Source organism: Cavia porcellus, unplaced genomic scaffold, assembly GCF_034190915.1.
Source record: "Cavia porcellus strain 051 isolate PalLab524CR breed Dunkin Hartley unplaced genomic scaffold, mCavPor4.1 scaffold_33, whole genome shotgun sequence".
Lineage (NCBI taxonomy): Eukaryota > Metazoa > Chordata > Mammalia > Rodentia > Caviidae > Cavia > Cavia porcellus.
This window is the reverse complement of record NW_026947516.1, coordinates 5,505,710-5,525,231: the sequence shown is the minus strand read 5'-3', so window position 1 is coordinate 5,525,231 and position 19,522 is coordinate 5,505,710. Positions and strand designations below refer to the sequence as shown.

The following is a 19,522-nucleotide window of genomic DNA, read 5'->3' as shown; positions in this document are numbered from 1 at the left end:
TTTTTAGCAGCTACTAATAAGTTATCAACATTTTACAAAATATGACCTGTGGGTGATCTTCTCGATACCCCATCAGGTCCCTAGTTAAGCCCTCATCAAATAAAGTGGAAGCATTTTTAAAACCTTGTGGTAAATGTGTCCAAGTCAATTGTTCAGTTACTCCAGTCCCTGGATCATTCCACTCAAAAGAAAAAATGAGTTTGCTTACTGGAGCCACCAGGAGGGTGAAGCATCTTTTAGTCCCAGACTGAGTACCAGATGTACTCTGTGCTTGAAAGGCTCAGCAGGGTGTAGGGATAAGGAAAAATAGGATGCAGAGTAACCACTTGCATGTTGACTTTCCAGAGGTATTGCAATGGTCAGTAATCTTGGGTCCCCAGGTTCTGGACTGTGAGAAATGGTGTATTTCAAGGGAAAGATACAAGGTACAAGAATTTTATTATCTTTTAATACAGTGATATGTTTTGCAATTCCTTGAGGGACCTGTAAACTTATTGGACATTGCTTAAGATGGATGGCAGAAACCTGTGGCAAAACTCTATTACCAGAGGATCTTTATTTATCACTTAAGCAGACTCCTGCTATCTCCACTTGCCAAGCCTTCAGGAGATCTTTGTCAGTATCTAAAGTAGGATTATCTCCCAGCACTACATGATTCTCCCTTTAGAAAGGAAGGCAAGTACCTTGATTTGTTCAGTTTGGGGTCTCTGCTTGAAAACTCAATTGAACTTTTAACTTATGAAGAAGGACTCTTCCTAGCAGTGCATCAGGGCATTCCAGAACCCATAGAAATTCATGCATAGTGCTATTTTGCCCAGGGTGAGTTAACTGGGCCACCATCTTTGGCTATGATTTTCAACCTCTGGTCGAGCTGACCACGTTTACTTTGTTATCAGTCAGAATCTCCAATGGTTGAGTTAGAACAGAATAAGTTGTGCCCATGTTTACCAGGAAATTTACTGGTTTTACTCTCACTTGCAATGTTATCCTGCTTTTGGGATGGTCATTTTAGCCCTGATACCCTCATTATTGGCTCAGCAAAATCTTCGCATCCTTTTCCATTTTTGCCTTTAATTTGGGCAGTCCTTTTGCCAGTGCCCTATTTCTTTACAATAAGCACATTGGTTCTTTTTCAGATGGGAACACTTTTTGACTTTCTCATCTGTCTTTTGTTTGTTTCTGCTTAGTTTCTTTTTCACATAACAGTTGTAACACCTTTGTGACCTTCTTATTCATTGCCTCTTGTGAGATCTCTCTATTGTCATACATCCTATATACTATCTCTATTAATTGAATTAAGGGCATCCCCTCGAATCCCTCTAATTTCTGTAGTTTTTTGTTTCTAATATCTGGGGCTGACTGAGATACAAAGCAATATTAATAGTGCTTGCATTCTCTTGTGTGACTAAATCAATTGTAGTATAGAGTCTATAGGCCTATCAGAGGCACTCCAGGAATGCAGAAGGGGACTCATCAGCCAATTGCCTTACCTCTGATACTTTGGACATGTTCATGGGCTTCTTGGCTGCCCTGTGCTATGCCCCTAGAAACAGTTGGTGATATTGAGGCCGACCCTGCCTACCTCCATATGTGTTAGGTTTCCAGTCAGGGTGGGATAAAGGAAAAGAACACTCTAGTCATTCTGGATCAGCCATGGGGGCCATGTCTAGGTCCAAGATGCATTTTTTCACTAGAGTGTGGATGCAAAGTCATTCTTCAGAGGTGAAGAGATCTCTTAAAATCTGCTGACATTTGTAGCAGGTAGAAAAATGGGTGGAAAAGATAGATTTAATTAGACTAATAAGGATTTGGGGATCCTTGCAAAATGGGGGGGTTGGCCCCTCCAAGTATATATGTCAGAATTGGCAAAATGAGTATAGACAAAAATCGAGTCCCTTGGCTCCCAGGAGTCAGGAACCTCCTGAAAGAGGCCAATTGCTGACTCCTCTGTGGTGGAATCAGGAAAATTTGGCCGCGGTCTGCATCAGGTCAGGATCAGACTGGGAGGGTGGGAGGAGCCTTTGGGTGAGGGGGTCTCTATTATGGAATAAGGAGGAGGGAGGAGAACACCTTCCGGGAGTCTTCCACTGATGTAAAACTGGCACAGAGGGTTGGGAGTCAGGCGCAGGTAATTTTGGTTTCCTTTTCAATGTTGCCACCACCTCAACCCATGGGGAAAAATTAATCCACTGTGGAGAATCATAGATGAAATCTATCCAAATCTGAATGTAAAAAATTTAATCTGGGTGAGAAAGGGGCCCAAACACATACCAGCAGAAAGGCTAGGCTTTGCCCATGTCAAAGGATCCGGTTGGGGCCCAGACGCCATTTGTCCCTATCAGCCACTAGTGAGAAGCAAAAACCATTAGCATTCCTTTGAAAACAGGCTCCCTGCAACCCTCACCTGATTTCTCAAATTCTTTATGAGAATCTATGACAAGACTAAGGGGTGTGGAACAAGTTTTCACACTGGACTGACCCATTGTTGCCTGCTTTGGTTCTCTGTGAGAGGAGGAAATCAAGAGAAAATGTCAGCAAATACAAGAAGAGACAGAACAATATGTAGTGAATCACAAATCCTGGGTTTTTCTTTGTCTGGCCCGAGCATCACCTGAGGTTTAAAAGAAAACCATCTGCACATTCAGAGCAACTAAATGTATGGCAGTTGGTCCAAGGGAACATGTGACCTCTCAGGCCCAAGTGTCCTGCAAGGGAAAAGTCAGAACAAATAACACGAGACAAGACAGGACTACACAAAGACATAACACAATAACAAAACCACTGATACTGGTAAAAATTAAAACACCCTTTCTCTGGCAAAATAAATGAATTTAGGTTTGAGACTTCCCTTCAAATTCCAATATCAAATTGGAGGGCAGTCCTGCTGGGGTCCAAGACCCAAATGATTCAAGAGACTCCAAAATGAGTGATCTAGACTAGTTAACAGGCCAAGGAGGAGGGCTGGCCATTCTAAACAAAATTAAGGCTTTGTGGTACCACTTTCAATCAAATAGAAAGCTCCATTAATTACTCTTAGGGAATCAATCCTCAGGAATTGAGGCAGTGGGCAGTTATTACATCCCAGATGAGCCCCGAAAAGTGGTAGTCCACTTCCTGAGGTATGAAATAGCCAGAGAAAATAATTTTGAGACAAAAAAATTATTTATTAAAGCCAATGCAGCCTACAATAGCCAATATGAAAGACTGGATGTATAACAGCTAAAGGGTAGTGTTTTTATTGTGTAAAACTGCAAACATCTGCTGGTCCCACAATGCAGGGGGAGTTTTTGTGATGCACGACAGAACAGTAATATGGAGTTTACTCCATATTTACTCCAATTTCTTGGGTAGAGCCATTTCAGATAAAAACTGGGCTACAAGCATGTTTAGATTAGGCAAACATCCTCTGGGGAAGGCACATCCAGCAAACAAGTGAGTTGTCCCACAAACAAAGATGATTAGATTAGGAAGACATCCTGTTCTGCTCTTAGAGTTACCTTTGAGTTTTCTCTTGCCTCCTGGAGACTTATGAGTGGTTTTAAATAGGAGAAATTACTGCTTTACTTTTCTTATGGAGGAGAGAATATTACAAAGTTTTTCAGGGCAGGAGTATCTGACCTTGGAAATAGGAGGTCACACTGATAGGTTAGAAGCCAAAAATTCCTCAAGAACACATGAAGTTTGCAACAAACTCACTCCAACCTGGAGATTTTTCATGTCCATCTCTCTTGGTGAAAGCTTTTCTCTACAATTAGCTAGTATTTTGTGTGAATTTGCGAGTGTCCACATCTGTCAGCTTTTCAAGTTTTCATGGAGAAAATCTATTATCATGGTAGGAGAACATGTGGGATAGATAACAGCAGCTATGGAGTCTTTCTGAGATAACCAGCTTAGATTCCAGTAGTTGTGCAGTGTGGTGAGTCCTAAGCAGGGTAAGTTATACCCTGCCAACCTAGGAACAAACTAAGCTCAGAGAAACAACTGGAAATTCAATCCCAGTGCTACAACTTGAACAGGGAAAATCTCAGTGCCATAGTTGGAACTCGTGCCTCTGAAAATTGCAGCTTAAATTTCCTACTGCCACTGGTGCATATGAATGGGCACACCAGGGATAGAGATATGAATGCACTCAGAACTGGATTTCTCAAACTGAATTGAGAGCAGAGCTAGCAGGGAGCCCTCAGTTGACCTGTGGTGAGTGAGAGGAACAGGTACTAGGAGTTCCATAGACTAGGAGCTTCCAACAGAGGACATTCTGGAACTGGGCACACTAGCCAGAAGAAGACACTGCAGTGATTTCAGTCACATATTGCCCTCTCAAATGTGATTGATGGGGAGTGCTTGACCTGGGTGATGCTACTGACTAAGACCCAGTAGGCGAGCCCAAATGAGGTCCCTGCACATATCACTGCACTATAATGCAGTGAAGCCTTCAGCAGGTTGACTGACCTGGAAGGGCAGGCCCATCATAGGATGCTTAGATCTGTGTCGCCCTATTACACTGTAGTGGTGGGAACACCTAGATGGCATGATTCTAACAGGGCATCCTATATACGCTTTTGTGGAAGGAACAAAATGTATGGGAAGAGGGAGCAACAAGAAAAGGTCCTCAGCCCCCAATCCTGAGAACACTGATCCAGGAAAGGTAAATGCAAATGAAAATGAGAACAGAAAATATGCAATATCAGGCATGACACTAATAGACATAAAGTGATATATCTGGGACCTCATAGATGAGTTCAAATGTGAAGTACTTAAATAAGTAAAGCAAGATATAAGTAGAATAGTTAAAGAAATGCTAAGCACCTCCCACAAAAAATGGTGAAATGGAAGAACAGAGAAACGAGAAGAATTACTTGATGGAGAAAATACAGAAAATGTAGAATACATAAAGAAAGTTCAAAGAGATTACCAAGAAACTAAAAACTCTATAAAAATCTGGCATAACAGCTTGAAAGAAACTAATGATAAATTATCTGAACTAGAGGACAGATTTGTAATGTGGGAGCATGAAAAGAAAAACTTCCTAAAAATAACAAGGAAAGAAGCAGTCACAATACAAAGGCATGAAGATGATACGGGGATCTATAATTTAAGAATTAAGAATATAAAGAAAGAAGCAAGGATACAAACAAATGAACTGCAAAGGTTATTTACAGAAAAAATAAAGGAGAACTTCCCCAATATGGGAAAAGCTAAAGATACTCAGATAAATAAGGCATACAGGACTCCAGCCACACACAACCCACACAGACCTACACGCAGGCATATAATAATCAAAATTACAGAAATCCAATATAAGAACAGAATGTTAAAAGCTGTCAGAAACAAGAAACTGGTCACTTACAAGGGAACACTCACCAGAATTACAGCACACTGCTCAGCAGAAACCATCAAGTCATGAAGAGCATGGGGTGAAATAATTGAAGCTTTAAAAGAAAATAACCTCCAGACAAGATTGATATATCCTACACAACTGTCCCAAGAAATTAATGGTGAAACACGGTGCTTCCAGGAAAAAGACAAACTAGGGGAATTTGCAACCACCAATTGAACTCTACAGAGAATATTGAAGGACATTCTAAAAGAGAAAAATACTAAGATTCCAGAAACTGTGGCAGAGAGGCCACAATGAAAGGAGCAGAAAGAGAAACAAAGAACACAAACTGATAACTAATGACAGAAAAAGAGCTCAACAGAAATGAGGCAGAGAAAGTTGGATGAAATGAACTGATTTTTTGGAGAAAACAAGACATCATAATAGTTAGTGCTGATTTAACATCATCTTTTTTTGAAGTCCCATCAAGGTTTTGTTCTTCTGTCTCTATCAGTCTTAACATATTGTGTCTTATTGGATTTATTATATTTGATAATATAAACAATAACTTTTATAGATAAGGACATAATATAGAAAGCATTGTTCATTTTCTGTTAGTTGGTTCTAAATACACTGTAATACTCTCATTCAGCTGAGTGGTTTTGCATTGTTTTGATATGTTTGATACTACAGTATACAAAGATATACTCAAAGATTTCAAGGAAAGAAACACTATGGTATCTACTGTTACATTGTGATATCTTGTGGTGAAAAATTATTTTGCCTAAATGGTTATGTTCTGACCTGTGCTGTTTTGTTGTTATGTCCTCTTTTATCTCAGTCTCGTTTTTTATTATTTTTTATTTTTATCTTTTTAATTAAGGGAAAAATAAATTTAAAAATAGCAGAATAGGGCTGGGGATTTAGCTCAGTGGCATAAGCACCTGTCTTGCAAGCAGGTGGTCGTGAGTTCAATCCCTGTTACCGATAAAAAGAAAAAACACGTAAAAATAGCAGAATACATTATAGTAACACACTTTGATTTCTTACTAACTTGATTTGAAACCCTATATTGCTCTCACCATCTTGTTTTTACTGATTTTACTGTATTCTATTTTGCTTGAAAGGACCAAGTTTGAAAGTATAGGCAAATACTGTGAAGCAATAAGATTCACTATGATGCCCTTTTCAGTTTGACTATTATCTTATTTTGAAGTCTTGTAAAGTCTCCAATATTTTGGTTTTATTGGTTTTGTTCTTTACTGTTTTTTTTGAATTTTGATATAACTGATGATATAGGCAATTCTTTTTAAAAAGCAAGAGGCATTATGGAACCATAGTTGATCACCTTATATTCTGTTTTTACATCATGTACTATGTCCATCTTTTTGATTTGACTGACTCTGTTTTGTTATATCACATTTGGTTTTATTCTCTTAAAAAAGTAATAAGAACTGCCAGAGTTATAAAACCCAAAATGTTTAATTGTCATTGAAAAAATAGAAGAAAATAAGAGCTCCAAAGGATAAAACTGCATATATATTTAAGTGTATAAAATAGATATACATATTACTGAGTTTTTGTTTGATCATTGAACAGAAATGTTTATAGTCTCACTGTTTGAATATCCTCATTACATGCTTTAATTTTGTAACATGAACAACTATTTCTAAGCTGACAATATGTGACTAGTGATTTCATACCGTTTAAATTTTTAATTTCTTTATAATTTGAGCCATTTTCTATTTTTTTTTCATTTTCTACTGCAATAATTTTTTTTCTTTTTTAAATTTTTTTTATTTAAAGAGAAAAAAGAAAGGACATAAAATTAAAAAACAAAGCAGTAAAAGGGTACAAATAATACAGAATTTCAAGGAAAAAATACAGTAAGGTAGCACTAGTTAATAGGTTACATATTGTCATCTTTGAAATAGTTGTCCAAATTATAAAATTAAAGCATGTAAACTGAACATTCATACAATGAGATTGCAGACAGTGCTGATCAATGATCCAACAAAAGTTCAGTAATATAGATTTCCATTCTACACACTCAAACATGCATGCAGTTATATCCCTTAGACCACCTTCCTTTCCCCTTTTTAATAACAATTACACTTTTGGGTTTTTTAATTCCCACAATTATTATTTTTTGGAGAGAATAAAACCTAATGTGGCTAAATAAAACAGAGTCGGTTAGAGCAAAAGGATGCACATAGTACATGATATAAAAGTAGAATATCAGGTGATCTAAAATGGTTACCATTGTGCCTCTTGCTATATTTTTTAAAAAGTTGCCTATATCATCAGGTATAATGGAATTGATCAAAACAGTACAGAACAAGACCAATAAAACCTACACTGGAGACCTTACAGGATTTCAAAAGAAGATAATGATCAAACCATAATGGGCATCTTAGTGAATCTTATTGCCATCAAAGTGGTTGTCTATACCCTCAAACTTGATACTATCAAACAAAATAGAATATAGTAAAATCTGACAGAACAAGATGGGGAGAGCAATACTCGGGTTCATATCAGGTTAATAGGAAAACAAAAAAGGTACTATAATATATCCCACTATTTTTAAATTTAGTTTTCCCTTAATTGAAAAAAAGTAAGAAAAAAATAGATTAATTTTTAAAGAAAGGGTGGGATTGAGGTAAAGAGGACAATGGAGTACTACTCAGCTATAAAGAATGATCACATTTAGATATTTATAAATAAATGGATGCAGCTTGAGACCATACTCATAAGTGAAATAAATCAAACTCACATGTATAAATACCAAATAGTTTCCCTAGTCTAAGAAATGATAAGAATACATAAAAGTATGTGGTAATAATGATTCCCAATCATATTGGTTTGAATCCATATGTTATCACTTATTAATTGCAATGGCTTTAACCTGGGTTGTTTGATTTTAGTATTGGTGATAGTAGGAATATCTATTCTGAAGAAAACAACACATCATAAAAGCTAGCACTGATTTAATATAATCTTGCTTTGAAGACCCATCAAGCTGTTGTACACCTGTTTCCACTGGTTTTAACATGTGGTATCTAACTGTATTTTACTATATGCAATAGTATAAACAAAATTTTTTATAGGCAAGGAGATAATATAGAAACCATTGTTCATTTCTGTTAACTGGTTCTAAATACCCTGTAATTTCTTCATTCTCTTGAATAGCTTCAGACTGACTTGATACGCTTGGTGCTATAGTATATGAAGTTATAGTCAAATAATTCAAGGAAGGAGGCACTATGGTGCCTACTATTATGTTATATTATCTGAAATAAAATTTTTTAAAAATTTAAAAAATATATTATCATATATTATATCACCTGGATTAATTCCTTCAGAGCTAAAGCGAAATACACCATTAAATGGGAGTGTGGACTTGTCTGTTAAAGTTAGTAAACCAGAAGACATTAAAAAACAAACCAAATCTCAAAGTCCAAAATATGAAAAACAAAATGTTTCATTGCCTTTCTAAAATTCCTGGTATTAATATCTAGGAAAAAATTTTATTTTGAGCTCTGCCATCCCCAGACCCTCTAACTCAGGGATTATACATACATTATTCCTAAGAACTGGTCAAATAACATTCTGATTTGTGGAACCATGGCACAATAGAAATTCTCTAGGCTTGATTCCTGGTACAATCCACAAAAGTTCTGTCTAAGGATTTGGATACACTAGTTTTAAGGTGGTTATATCATGTGCTATTGTGTCTTCCAATAGGGTTAATTGATAATCCCCTACCTTTGGGTACATTGGTCAAAGGAGGAGACTACACATGATAAAAAAACATGAAAAGTTCTCTGCAATACTCTGATCAAATCATCATGAAATTTTAATTTACTTTTCACCCTCAAAGATATTTTACATCAGATTGACTTGCTCTCCTTCATTAATACATTTTTTCCCCTCTCTTTTTTACAACGAAATTTACACATTTTGGATTTTATTACTCCTTAGTGCTTATTACTTTTGGGGGGGGGGAAGAATACAGTCAAATATGGCAAAACAAAGCTGTCAGTCAATACCAAGAATAGACATAGCACATGGTGTAGAACAGAGTACAAGTTTATCAACAGTGGTTATCAAGGTTGTCCCTTGTTTCCTTAAAAAGAATTGTCTATCTCATTAGATATTATAAAGTTGGACAAAACAGTAGAGAACAAGACCAATAAAACTTAGGCATTGTAAACATTACAGGACTTCCAAAGAAGACAATAGTCAAACCAGAATGGGTATCTTAGTGAATCTTATTGTCTTCAAAGTAGTTGTCTATGTCTTCAAACTTGATACTATCATATAGAATGGAACAGAGTCTAATCAGTCAAAACAAGATCGTGGGAGTACTACAGGACTTCAAAACAAGTTAATAGGAAATCGAAAAGAGTTACTATTTATATATCCTAATTTTTTGAATTTTTTCTTTAATTAAGACAAACATAAGAAATGACTAAATAATTTTTTTAAAACAATAAGGGGGAGATTGAGATAAAACAGGACATAACAATATAACAATAGAGGTCACAGCATGACTGTTTCAACAACCTAGTACTTCACCACCATATAACCTGACTTAATAGTAGTTACCATAGTGTCTTTTTCCTTGAAATATTTGGATAAAACTTCATATACTCTAGCTTCAAATATTTCCATATCAAGAAGCCCAGAATAAAGCCTTTCTAATTAATGAGTGAAAACTTTATAAGGCTTCAAGGCCACCTAATGGGGAATCATGATTACCACATATTTTTATATATTTGAATCATTACTTACATTAGGGAAACTATTCGGTATTCACACATGCGAGATTGATTTATTTCACTTATGAGTATGGTCTCAAGCTGCGCCCATTTATTGATAAATATCTCAATGTGATCCTTCTTTATAGCTAAATAATACTCCATTGTATAGAAATACCACAACTTTTTTATCCATTCCTCAGTTGATGGACACTTGGGTTGTTTCCAAGATCTGGCGATTGCAAATTGTGCTGCTATAAACATAGGTGCACATATATCACTGTGGTATGATGCTTTCAGTTCTTCTGGGAATATGCCTAGAAGTGGAATAGCTGGAATAAATGGGATTTCCAGTCCAAACTTTTTGAGAAATCTCCAGACAGATCTCCACAAAGGCTGTACCAGTCTACACTCCCACCAGCAGTGCAGGAGAGTTCCTTTTTCCCCACAGCCTCTCCAGCATTTGTTGTCGGTTTTCTTGATCCTGGCCATTCTTTCAGGAGTGAGATGGTATCTCAGTGTGGTTTTAATTTGCATTTCTCTAATGACCAATGATGATGAGCATTTTTTCATGTATTTATTTGCCATTTGCATTTCTTCATCTGAGAATTGCGTATTCATCTCAGATGCCCATTTTTGGATTGGATCTTTGAATTTTAGAGGTCTGAGTTTCTTTAATTCTTTATATGTTTTAGACAAGAGGCCCTTGTCTGAGAGAGAGTTCACTAAAATCTTTTCCCAGTTTGTGGGTTTTCTTTTCACTATGCTGGAGATTTCTTTTGACATGCAGAAACTTTTTAATAAGAAGTGGTCCCAGTTATTGATCCTAGGAAGTATTTCCTGTGCGGTTTGAGTCCTGTTCATGAATTCTTTACCTACTTTTATGTCTCCAAGGTTTCTACCTAATTTGTCTTCCAGTAGATTTAGTGTTTCTGTTTTAATATTCAGATCTTTGACCCATTTAGATTTTAATTTAGTACATGGTGATAGACATGGGTCTAGCTTTAGTTTTCGGCAAATGGAGAGCCAGTTTTTCCAGCACCATTTATTAAAGAGACTGTCGTTTTTCCAGTGAACCTGCTTGGCTCCTTTATCAAAGATAAGGTGGCTGAGTGTGTTCGTAGTTGTGGTTGTATCTTCTAATCTATTCCACTGATCTTCGGCTCTGTTTTGATTCCAATACCATGTTGAATTTACTACTGTTGCTTTGTAGTATAACTTCAAGTCAGGGATTGTGATGCCTCCTGCTTTGTCTTTGCTGCTTAGAATTGCCTTTGCGATTCTAGGTCTCTTCTGGTTCCAGATGAAATTTAGGAGTGATTTCTCTAGATCTATAAGGTATGTTGATGGTATTTCTATTAGGATTGCATTGAATCTGTATAACAGTTTTGGGAGAATGGCCATCTTCACAATATTTGTTCTTCCTATCCATGAGCAAGGGATGTCTTTCCATTTTCTGAGATCATCTTCAATTTCCTTTTTCAGTGTATTATAATTTTCACTGTATAAGTCTTTCACTTCTTTCGTAAGAGTAATTCCTAAGTATTTCATTTTTTTGCTTGCTAATGTGAATAGTCCAGTTTCTCTTATTTCCCTCTCTGTAATTTTGTTGTTCGTGTATAGGAATGCTATTGATTTCTGAGTATTGATTTTGTATCCAGCCACATTACTGAATTTATTTATTCTATCTAAGAGTATTTTAATGGAGTTTAGGGGGTCTTCTATGTAGAGTATCATGTCATCTGCAAACAATGATAATTTAACTTCTTCTTTTCCTATCTTTACCCCTTTTATTTCTCTTTCTTGCCTAATTGCTCTGGCTAGTACTTCCAGTACTATATTAAATAGGAGTGGTGATAAAGGACATCCTTGTCTTGTGCCTGATTTTAAAGTAAAGGCTTTCAATTTTTGGCCATTTAGTATGATGCTGGCTGTTGGTTTGTCATAAATGGCCTTTATTATATTGAGGTAAAGACCATTTATTCCAATTTTCTGTAAAGTTCTTATCATGAATAAGTGTTGGACCTTATCGAAGGCTTTTTCTGCATCTATAGAAATGATCATGTGATTCTTATTTTTGGCTTTATTGATATGGTGGATTACATTTATTGATTTGCGTATGTTCAACAATCCTTGCATTCCTGGGATGAACCCCACTTGGTCATGGTGTATAATCTTCTTGATGATTTGCTGGATCCTATTTGCCAATATTTTATTGAGGATTTTTGCATCTGTGTTCATTAGGGAGATCGGTCTATAGTTCTCTTTTATAGTTGGGTCTTTCTCAGGTTTTGGTACTAGAGTAATATTTGCTTCCAGGAATGACTTAGGAAGGATTGCTTCCCTTTCAATTTCATTGAATAGTTTGAGGAGTGTCGGCATTAGGTCTTCTTTATATTTCTTGTAGAATTCTGCATTGAATCCATCTGGGCCTGGGCTCTTCTTGGTGGGTAAGGACTTAATTACATTTTCAAGTTCATTAGCAGAGATTGGGTTATTAAACAGTTTTATATCCTCTTGATCTAGCTTTGGTACTTCATATGCTTCTAAGAATCTGTCTATTTCTTCTGTGTTATCAAACTTTTGAGAGTAGAGGTTTTCGAAATAGGTGTTGATGATCCTCTGTATTTCTATTGGGTCTGTAGTGATTTCTCCTTTTTCATTTCTTATTGCATGAATTTGAGCTTTTTCTTCCCTTTTTTTAATAAGGTTGGCTAGGGGCTTATCGATTTTATTTATTCTTTCAAAGAACCAACTCTTTGATTCGTTGATTCTTTGGGTTGTTTTCTTAGTCTCTATTGCATTGATTTCTGCTCTGATTTTTATAATTTCCTCTCTTCTTTTGGCTTTGGGCTTGACTTGCTCTTCTTTTTCTAGCTGTTTGAGGTGTAGCATCAAGTTATTTATTTGTATTCATTCTGTTTTCCTGATGTGGGAACTCAGTGCAATAAATTTTCCTCTCAGAATGGCTTTCATTGCATCCCACAGATTCTGGTAAGTTGTATCTGCATTTTCATTTTCTTTTAGGTATTGTTTAATTTCTTCTTTAATTTCTTCTGTGACCCACTGATTACTCAAGAGTGTGTTATTTAGTTTCCATGTGTTTGTGGAATTTTTGCCACTGAAACTTTCAATATGTGGAGGACAGTTGTTGCCTGTTGCCTCAACTGGAATGTCATCATATTTCTCAAGGTTAATCCCAGTGTTGCCTCCAGAGAAGAGTTCCTGCTCCAAGCGTTCACTTGGTGGGAGTGGTTTTGACCAGTCATCTTCATCTGATTTGTCACACCAGCGACTCTTTCCACCACGTTCAAATTTGCCAAAGCCACCCCTGTCTCCACGGCTGCCAATGCCATCATAGTCACCCCGTCCGCGATCATCAAATCTTCCCCTTGATCCACTCCCACGATCACTGAAGAAACTAGACTTCCCTCTTGAATCATTACGAGATCCAAAACTGCTGTATGCATCCTTATCCTTACTAGAACTCCACCCTGAACTGTCTTTGTCGTAGTACCCTTTAGTAGCTTCTCTGTTCCTTAAATGTGGAGGAATGTAACGCCCCTTACTGGCTGTACTCCCTCCAGTCTGATTTTCTGAAGAGTTCAGGTCTAGGCCAGCAAACTGCTGGTCCAGCCCGAGCGCATTTTCCACTGCCACATGACTCATCCCTGCAGAATACCGAGAACTCGGAGTCTTCTACTGCTGAGCGAGTGTGCCTGATTCACCGCAAGGACCCTCTCACGGGAGAACTGCGCCTCTCATTAATACATTTTTCCCTTGGTCTTTCCTCTCTTCGATGAAGTTGAAATATTTTGTGAAGTGGAGGAAAATTATTGGATACTTTCTTGCTCTATCTTGATGCCTAATGGGCCCAAACTTTACTCTCACAGTGTACGATATCTTTTTTATGTAAAGAGAAAAAAGAAAGGACATAAAAATCAAAGCAGTAAAAGGGTACAAGTAATACAGCATTTCAAGAAAAAAATAAAGAAATCATTAGTTAATAGGTTACATGTTGTCTTCTTAGAAACAGTTGTCCAAATTATAAAATTGAAACATATAAAGTGGACATTCATAAAGTAAGATTGGAGACAGTTCTGTTCAATGATCTAAGAAAAGCTCAGAAATATGGTTTTTCATCCTACACACTCAAACATACATGCGGTTATATCCCTTAATTCACTTTCCTTTCCTCTCTTTTTTACAATAACAATTACACTTTTTGGGTTTTATTACTCCCACAGTTATTACTTTTTTTGAAGAGAATAAAACCAAACATGATTAGGCAAAACAGAGTCAGATCAGAAGGATGGGCATAGTACATGATGCAAAAATAGAATACCAGGTGATCAACATTGGTTACCACTGTGCCTCCTGCTATTTTTAAATTGAGTTGTCTATATCATCAGGAATAGTAGAATTGATCAAAATAGTACAGAACAAGACAAATAAAACCTACACTGGAGAACTTATAGGACTTCAAAAAAGATAACAGTCAAACCATAATGGGCATCATACTATATCTTATTGCCTTCAAAATGGTTACCTATACCTTCAAACTTGATACTATCAAACAAACTACAATATAGTATAATCAGACAGAAGAAGATGGGGAGAACAGTACTGAGGATCATAACAAGTTAATAGGAAAACAAAAAAGTTACTATAATATATCCTGCTATTTTTTAATTTAGTTTTCCCATAATTAAAAAAATGAGAAAAATAGATTAACTTAAAAAGGGAGGAGATTGAGTTAAAAAAAGGATATTGTAACAGAACAACGCAGGTCAGAACTGAACAATTTAAGCATCATTTTGTTTCAGCATCAGATAATCTAACATAATGGTAGTCACCATAGTGCCTCCTTCCTTAAATTATTTGCGTGTAACTTCATATGCTATGGCATCAAGCATGTTAAGACAATGTGAAGCCATTCATCAGAATGAAAGAATTACAGAATATTTAGACCAGCTAATAGAAAATGAAAAATGCTTTCTATATTATCTGCTTGCCAATAAAAAATTCTGTTTATACTATCGCATATAGTAAAATATAGTAAGATACAACATGTTAAAACCGGTGAAAACAGATGTACAACAGCTTGATGGGAATTCATAACAAGATGATACTAAATCAGCACTAGTTTTATGTTGTACTATTTTCTTCAAAATAGCTATTCTTATTATCACTGATACTAAAATCAAACAACCTAGGTTAAAACCATTGCAATTAATGAGTGAAAACATATGGCTTCAAACCAATATGATTGGGAATCATGATTACCACACACTTTTATATATTCTTATCATATCTTACACTAGGGAAACTACTCGGTATTTATACATGTGAGTTTGATTTATTTCACTTATGAGTATGTTCTCAAGCTGCATCCATTTATTTATAAATGTCTCAATGTAATCATTCTTTATAGCTGAGTAGTACTACATTGTATAAAAATACCACAACTTTTTATCCATTCCTCAGTTGATGGACACTTAGGTTGTTTCCAAGACCTGGCTATTACAATTTGCTCTGCTATAAACATGGGTGCACATATATCACTGTGGTATGTTGCTTTCAATTCTTCTGGGAATATGCTTAGAAGTGGTATAGCTGGGTCAAACGGGGCTTCCAATCCCAACTTTCTGAGAAATCTCCAGACTGACCTCCACAATGGTTGTTCTAGTCTACACTCCCACCAACAGTGCAGGAGAGTTCTTTTTTCCCCACAGCCTCTCCAGCATTTGTTGTTGGTGGTTTTCTTGATCTTGGCGATTCTTTCAGGAGTGAGATGAAATCTCAGTGTAGTTTTAGTTTGCATCTCTCTAATGACTAATGATACTGAACATTTTTTCATATATTTATTTGTCATTTGTATTTCTTCATCTGAAAATTGTTTATTCATGTCAGATGCCCATAATTTGGATTTTGGGGGTCTGATTTTTTTTAAATTTTTTATTTGTTTTACACAGAAGACTTTGGACTGGGAGGCAGTTCACTAAGATTTTTTCCCCAGTGTGTGGGTTTTCTTTTCACTGTGCTGGAGATTTCATTGATGTGCAGAAACTTTTTAATAAGAGGTCATCCCAATTATTGACCCTGGGAAGTATTTCCCATGCAGTTTGAGTCCTGTTCATGAATTCTCTACCTACTGCTATGTCTTCAAGGTTTTTGCCCAATTTGTCTTCCAATAGATTCAGTGTTTTAATATTTAGATTCTGTTTTGACATTTAGATCTTTAATCCATTTAGATTTTATTTTAGTACATGGTGATAAGCATGGGTCTAGTTTTAGTTTTTGGCAAATGGAGAGCCAGTTTTTCCAACACCGTTTATTAAAGAGACTGGCGTTCTTCCAGTGATCATGTTTGGCCCCTTTATCAAAGATAAGATGGTTGAATGTGTTTGTAGTTGTGCTCAAATCTTCTAATCTATTCCACTGATCTTTGGCTCTGTTTTGGTTCCAGTACCATGTTGATTTTTACTATGGTTGCTTTGTAGGATAACTTCAAGTCAGGGATTGTTGATACCTCCTGCCTTGCCTTTGTTGCTTAGAAATCTCCTTGCTATTGTAGTTCTCTTCTCACTCCAGATGTATTTTAAGAGTGATTTCTCGAGTTCTAAGAGGTATGTTGGTGGTATTTTTTATTGGGATTGCATTCAATCTGTATAAAAGTTTTGGGAGAATGGCCGTTTTCACAATATGTATTCATCATATCTATGAGCAAGGGATATCTTTCCAGGTCATCTTCAATTTCATTTTTCAGTGTATTATAATTTTCCCTGTATAGGTCTTTCACTTCCTTATTTAATTTTATTTAAAAGGAAAAGGGGAAAAAACAAAACAAAATAAAGTGGTGTAAGGGTACAAGTAATACAGAACTACAAAAAAAGTAAGAAATCACCAGTTAATAGATTACACATTATCATCTTAGACATAGTTGCTCAAGTCACACTATCAAAACATACAAAGTGGACATTCAAGCAGTGAGACTGCAAACAGTTGTGTTCAATCATCCAACCGAAAACATTAATATGCTCATCTATTTAACACCCTAAACACTTGCAGTTGTATCCTTTAGAGCACTTTTTTTTCCTCTCTTTTTTAGAACAAAATTTACACATCTTGGCTTTGATTACTCCTTAGTTCTTATTAGTTTTTTTGGAAGAGAATAAAGTCAAATATGGCAAAACAAAGCTGTCCGTCAAAACCAAGGATAGACCCAGCACATGATGTAAAAACAGAGTACAAGGTTATCAACAATTGTTACCATAATGCCTCTTGCAGCCTTAAAAAGAATTGTATATTTCATTAGGTATTACAAAGTTGAACAAAACAGTAGAGAACAAAACCAATAAATCCTAAACCTTGTAAACATTACAGGAATTCCAAAGAAGATAATAGTGAAACCACAATGGGCATCATAGTGAATCTTATTGCCTTCAAAGTAGTTGCCTATACCCTCAAACTTGATACTGTCATACAGAAAGGAACAGAGTCTAATCAATCAAAACAAGATAGTGGGAGTATTACAGCACTACAAATCTAGTTAATAGGAAATCAAAAATGTTTGTATAGTATACCCTGCTAATTTTTTTTATTTTTCCCATTAATTAAAAAAATCATAAAAAATAACTAATTTTTTAATAAATAAGTGAGAGATTGAGATAAATGAAGACATAACAATGTAACAATATAGGTCAAAGCATGACAGTTTCAACAACCTAGTGCCGTACCACCCTGAAGGTGCCTGATCTCGTCTGGTCTTTCACTTCTTTCATGAGAGTAATTCCTAAATATTTCATTTTTTTGGTTGCTACTGTGAAAGGTGTGGCTTCTCTTATTTCTCTCTCTGACTTTGTTATTGCATAGGAGTGCTATTTGTTTTTGAGTATTGATTTATATCCAGCTACATAACTGAATTTATTTATTATATCTAGGAGTCTTTCAATGGAGTTTTGGGAATCTTCTATATACAGAATCATGTAATCTGCAAATAATGATTACTTAACTTCTTCTTTTCATATCTTTACACGTTTTATTTCTCTCTCTTGTCTAATTGTTCTGGCTAGTATTTCCAGTACTATATTTAATAGGAGGAGAGATAAGGAACATCGTTGTCTTGTACCTGATTTTAAAGTAAAGGCCTTCAATTTTTGGCCATTTAGTATGATGCTGGCTTTTGGTTTGTCATAGATGGCCTTTATTATATTGAGGTAAAGACCAGCTATTCCAATTTTCTGCAAGGTTCTTATCATAAATGAATGTTGGACCTTATAAAAAGCTTTTTCTGCATAAATACAAATGGTCATGTGATTCTTACTTTTGGCTTTATTGATATGGTGTATTACATTTATTGATTTACATATATTGAACCATCCCTGCATGCATGGGATGAATCCCACTTGGTCATGTTATATGATCTTCTTGATGATTTGCTGCATCCTATTTGCCAATATTTTGTTGAGGATTTTTGCATCTGTGACCATTAGGGAGCTGGGTCTGTAGTTCTCTTTTTCAGTTGAGTCTTTCTCAGGTTTTGGTACTAGAATAGTATTTGCTTCTAGGAATGATTTTGGAAGGATTACATCCCTTTCACTTTCATTGAAGAGTATGAGGAGTGTTGGCATTAGGTCTTCTTTGTATTTCTTGTAGAATTCTGCAGTGAATCCATCTGGGTCTGGGCTCTTCTTTGTAGGTAAAGATTCAGTTACATTTTTGATTTCATTAAAAGAAATCAGGTTATTCAGCAGTTTTACATCTTCATGATTTAGTTTTGGTACTTTGTATGATTCTAGGAATATGTCTATTTCCTCTGTGTTATCAAATCTTTGAAAGTAGAAGTTTTCTTTTTTTTTAATTTTTTTTTTGTCTTTTTCCTTTTTATTGGTACTGGGGATCGAACTCATGACTGCCTGCTTGCAAGGCAGGTGCTTATGCTGCCGAGCTAAATCTCCAGCCCCCAAGTGTAGAGGTTTTCAAAATAGGTGTTGATGATTATCTGTATTTCTATAGGGTCTGTATTGATTTCTCCTCTTTCATTCATTATTGCATGAATTTCAGCTTTTTCTTCCCTTTTTAAAATAATGTTGGCTATGGGCCTGTCAATTTTATTTATTCTTTCAAAGAACCAATCTTTGATTCATTGATTTTTTTTTTAGTCTCTATTGCATTCATTTCTGTGCCAATTTTTATAATTTCTTCTCTTTTTTTTGGCTTTGAGCTTGACTTGCTCTTCTTTTTCTAGATGTTTGAGGTGTAACATCAGGTTATATATTTGTATTTGTTCTGTTTTCCTGATGTGTGAACTCTGTGCAATAAATTTTCCTCTGAGGACAGCTTTCATTGCATCCCACAGATTCCGGTAAGTTGTATTTGAGTTGTCATTTGTTTGTAGGTATTGTTTAATTTCTTCTTTAATTTATACTGTGACCCACTGATT

General features: G+C 35.8%; 1 protein-coding gene across 1 annotated transcript; it reads right to left on the bottom strand.

Annotated features, from left to right (window-relative positions):
• Window positions 1-2,298: 2,298 nt before the first annotated feature.
• LOC101788348 (ATP-dependent RNA helicase DDX3X-like) lies at window positions 2,299-13,833 on the bottom strand. The gene is made up of 2 exons (XM_005000352.4): window positions 13,197-13,833; window positions 2,299-2,345 (listed from the first exon to the last, which is right to left on the bottom strand). The coding sequence occupies exons 1-2, from the start codon at window positions 13,744-13,746 to the stop codon at window positions 2,299-2,301; spliced, it is 597 nt and encodes a 198-aa protein (XP_005000409.1). The 5' UTR covers window positions 13,747-13,833.
• Window positions 13,834-19,522: the final 5,689 nt, after the last annotated feature.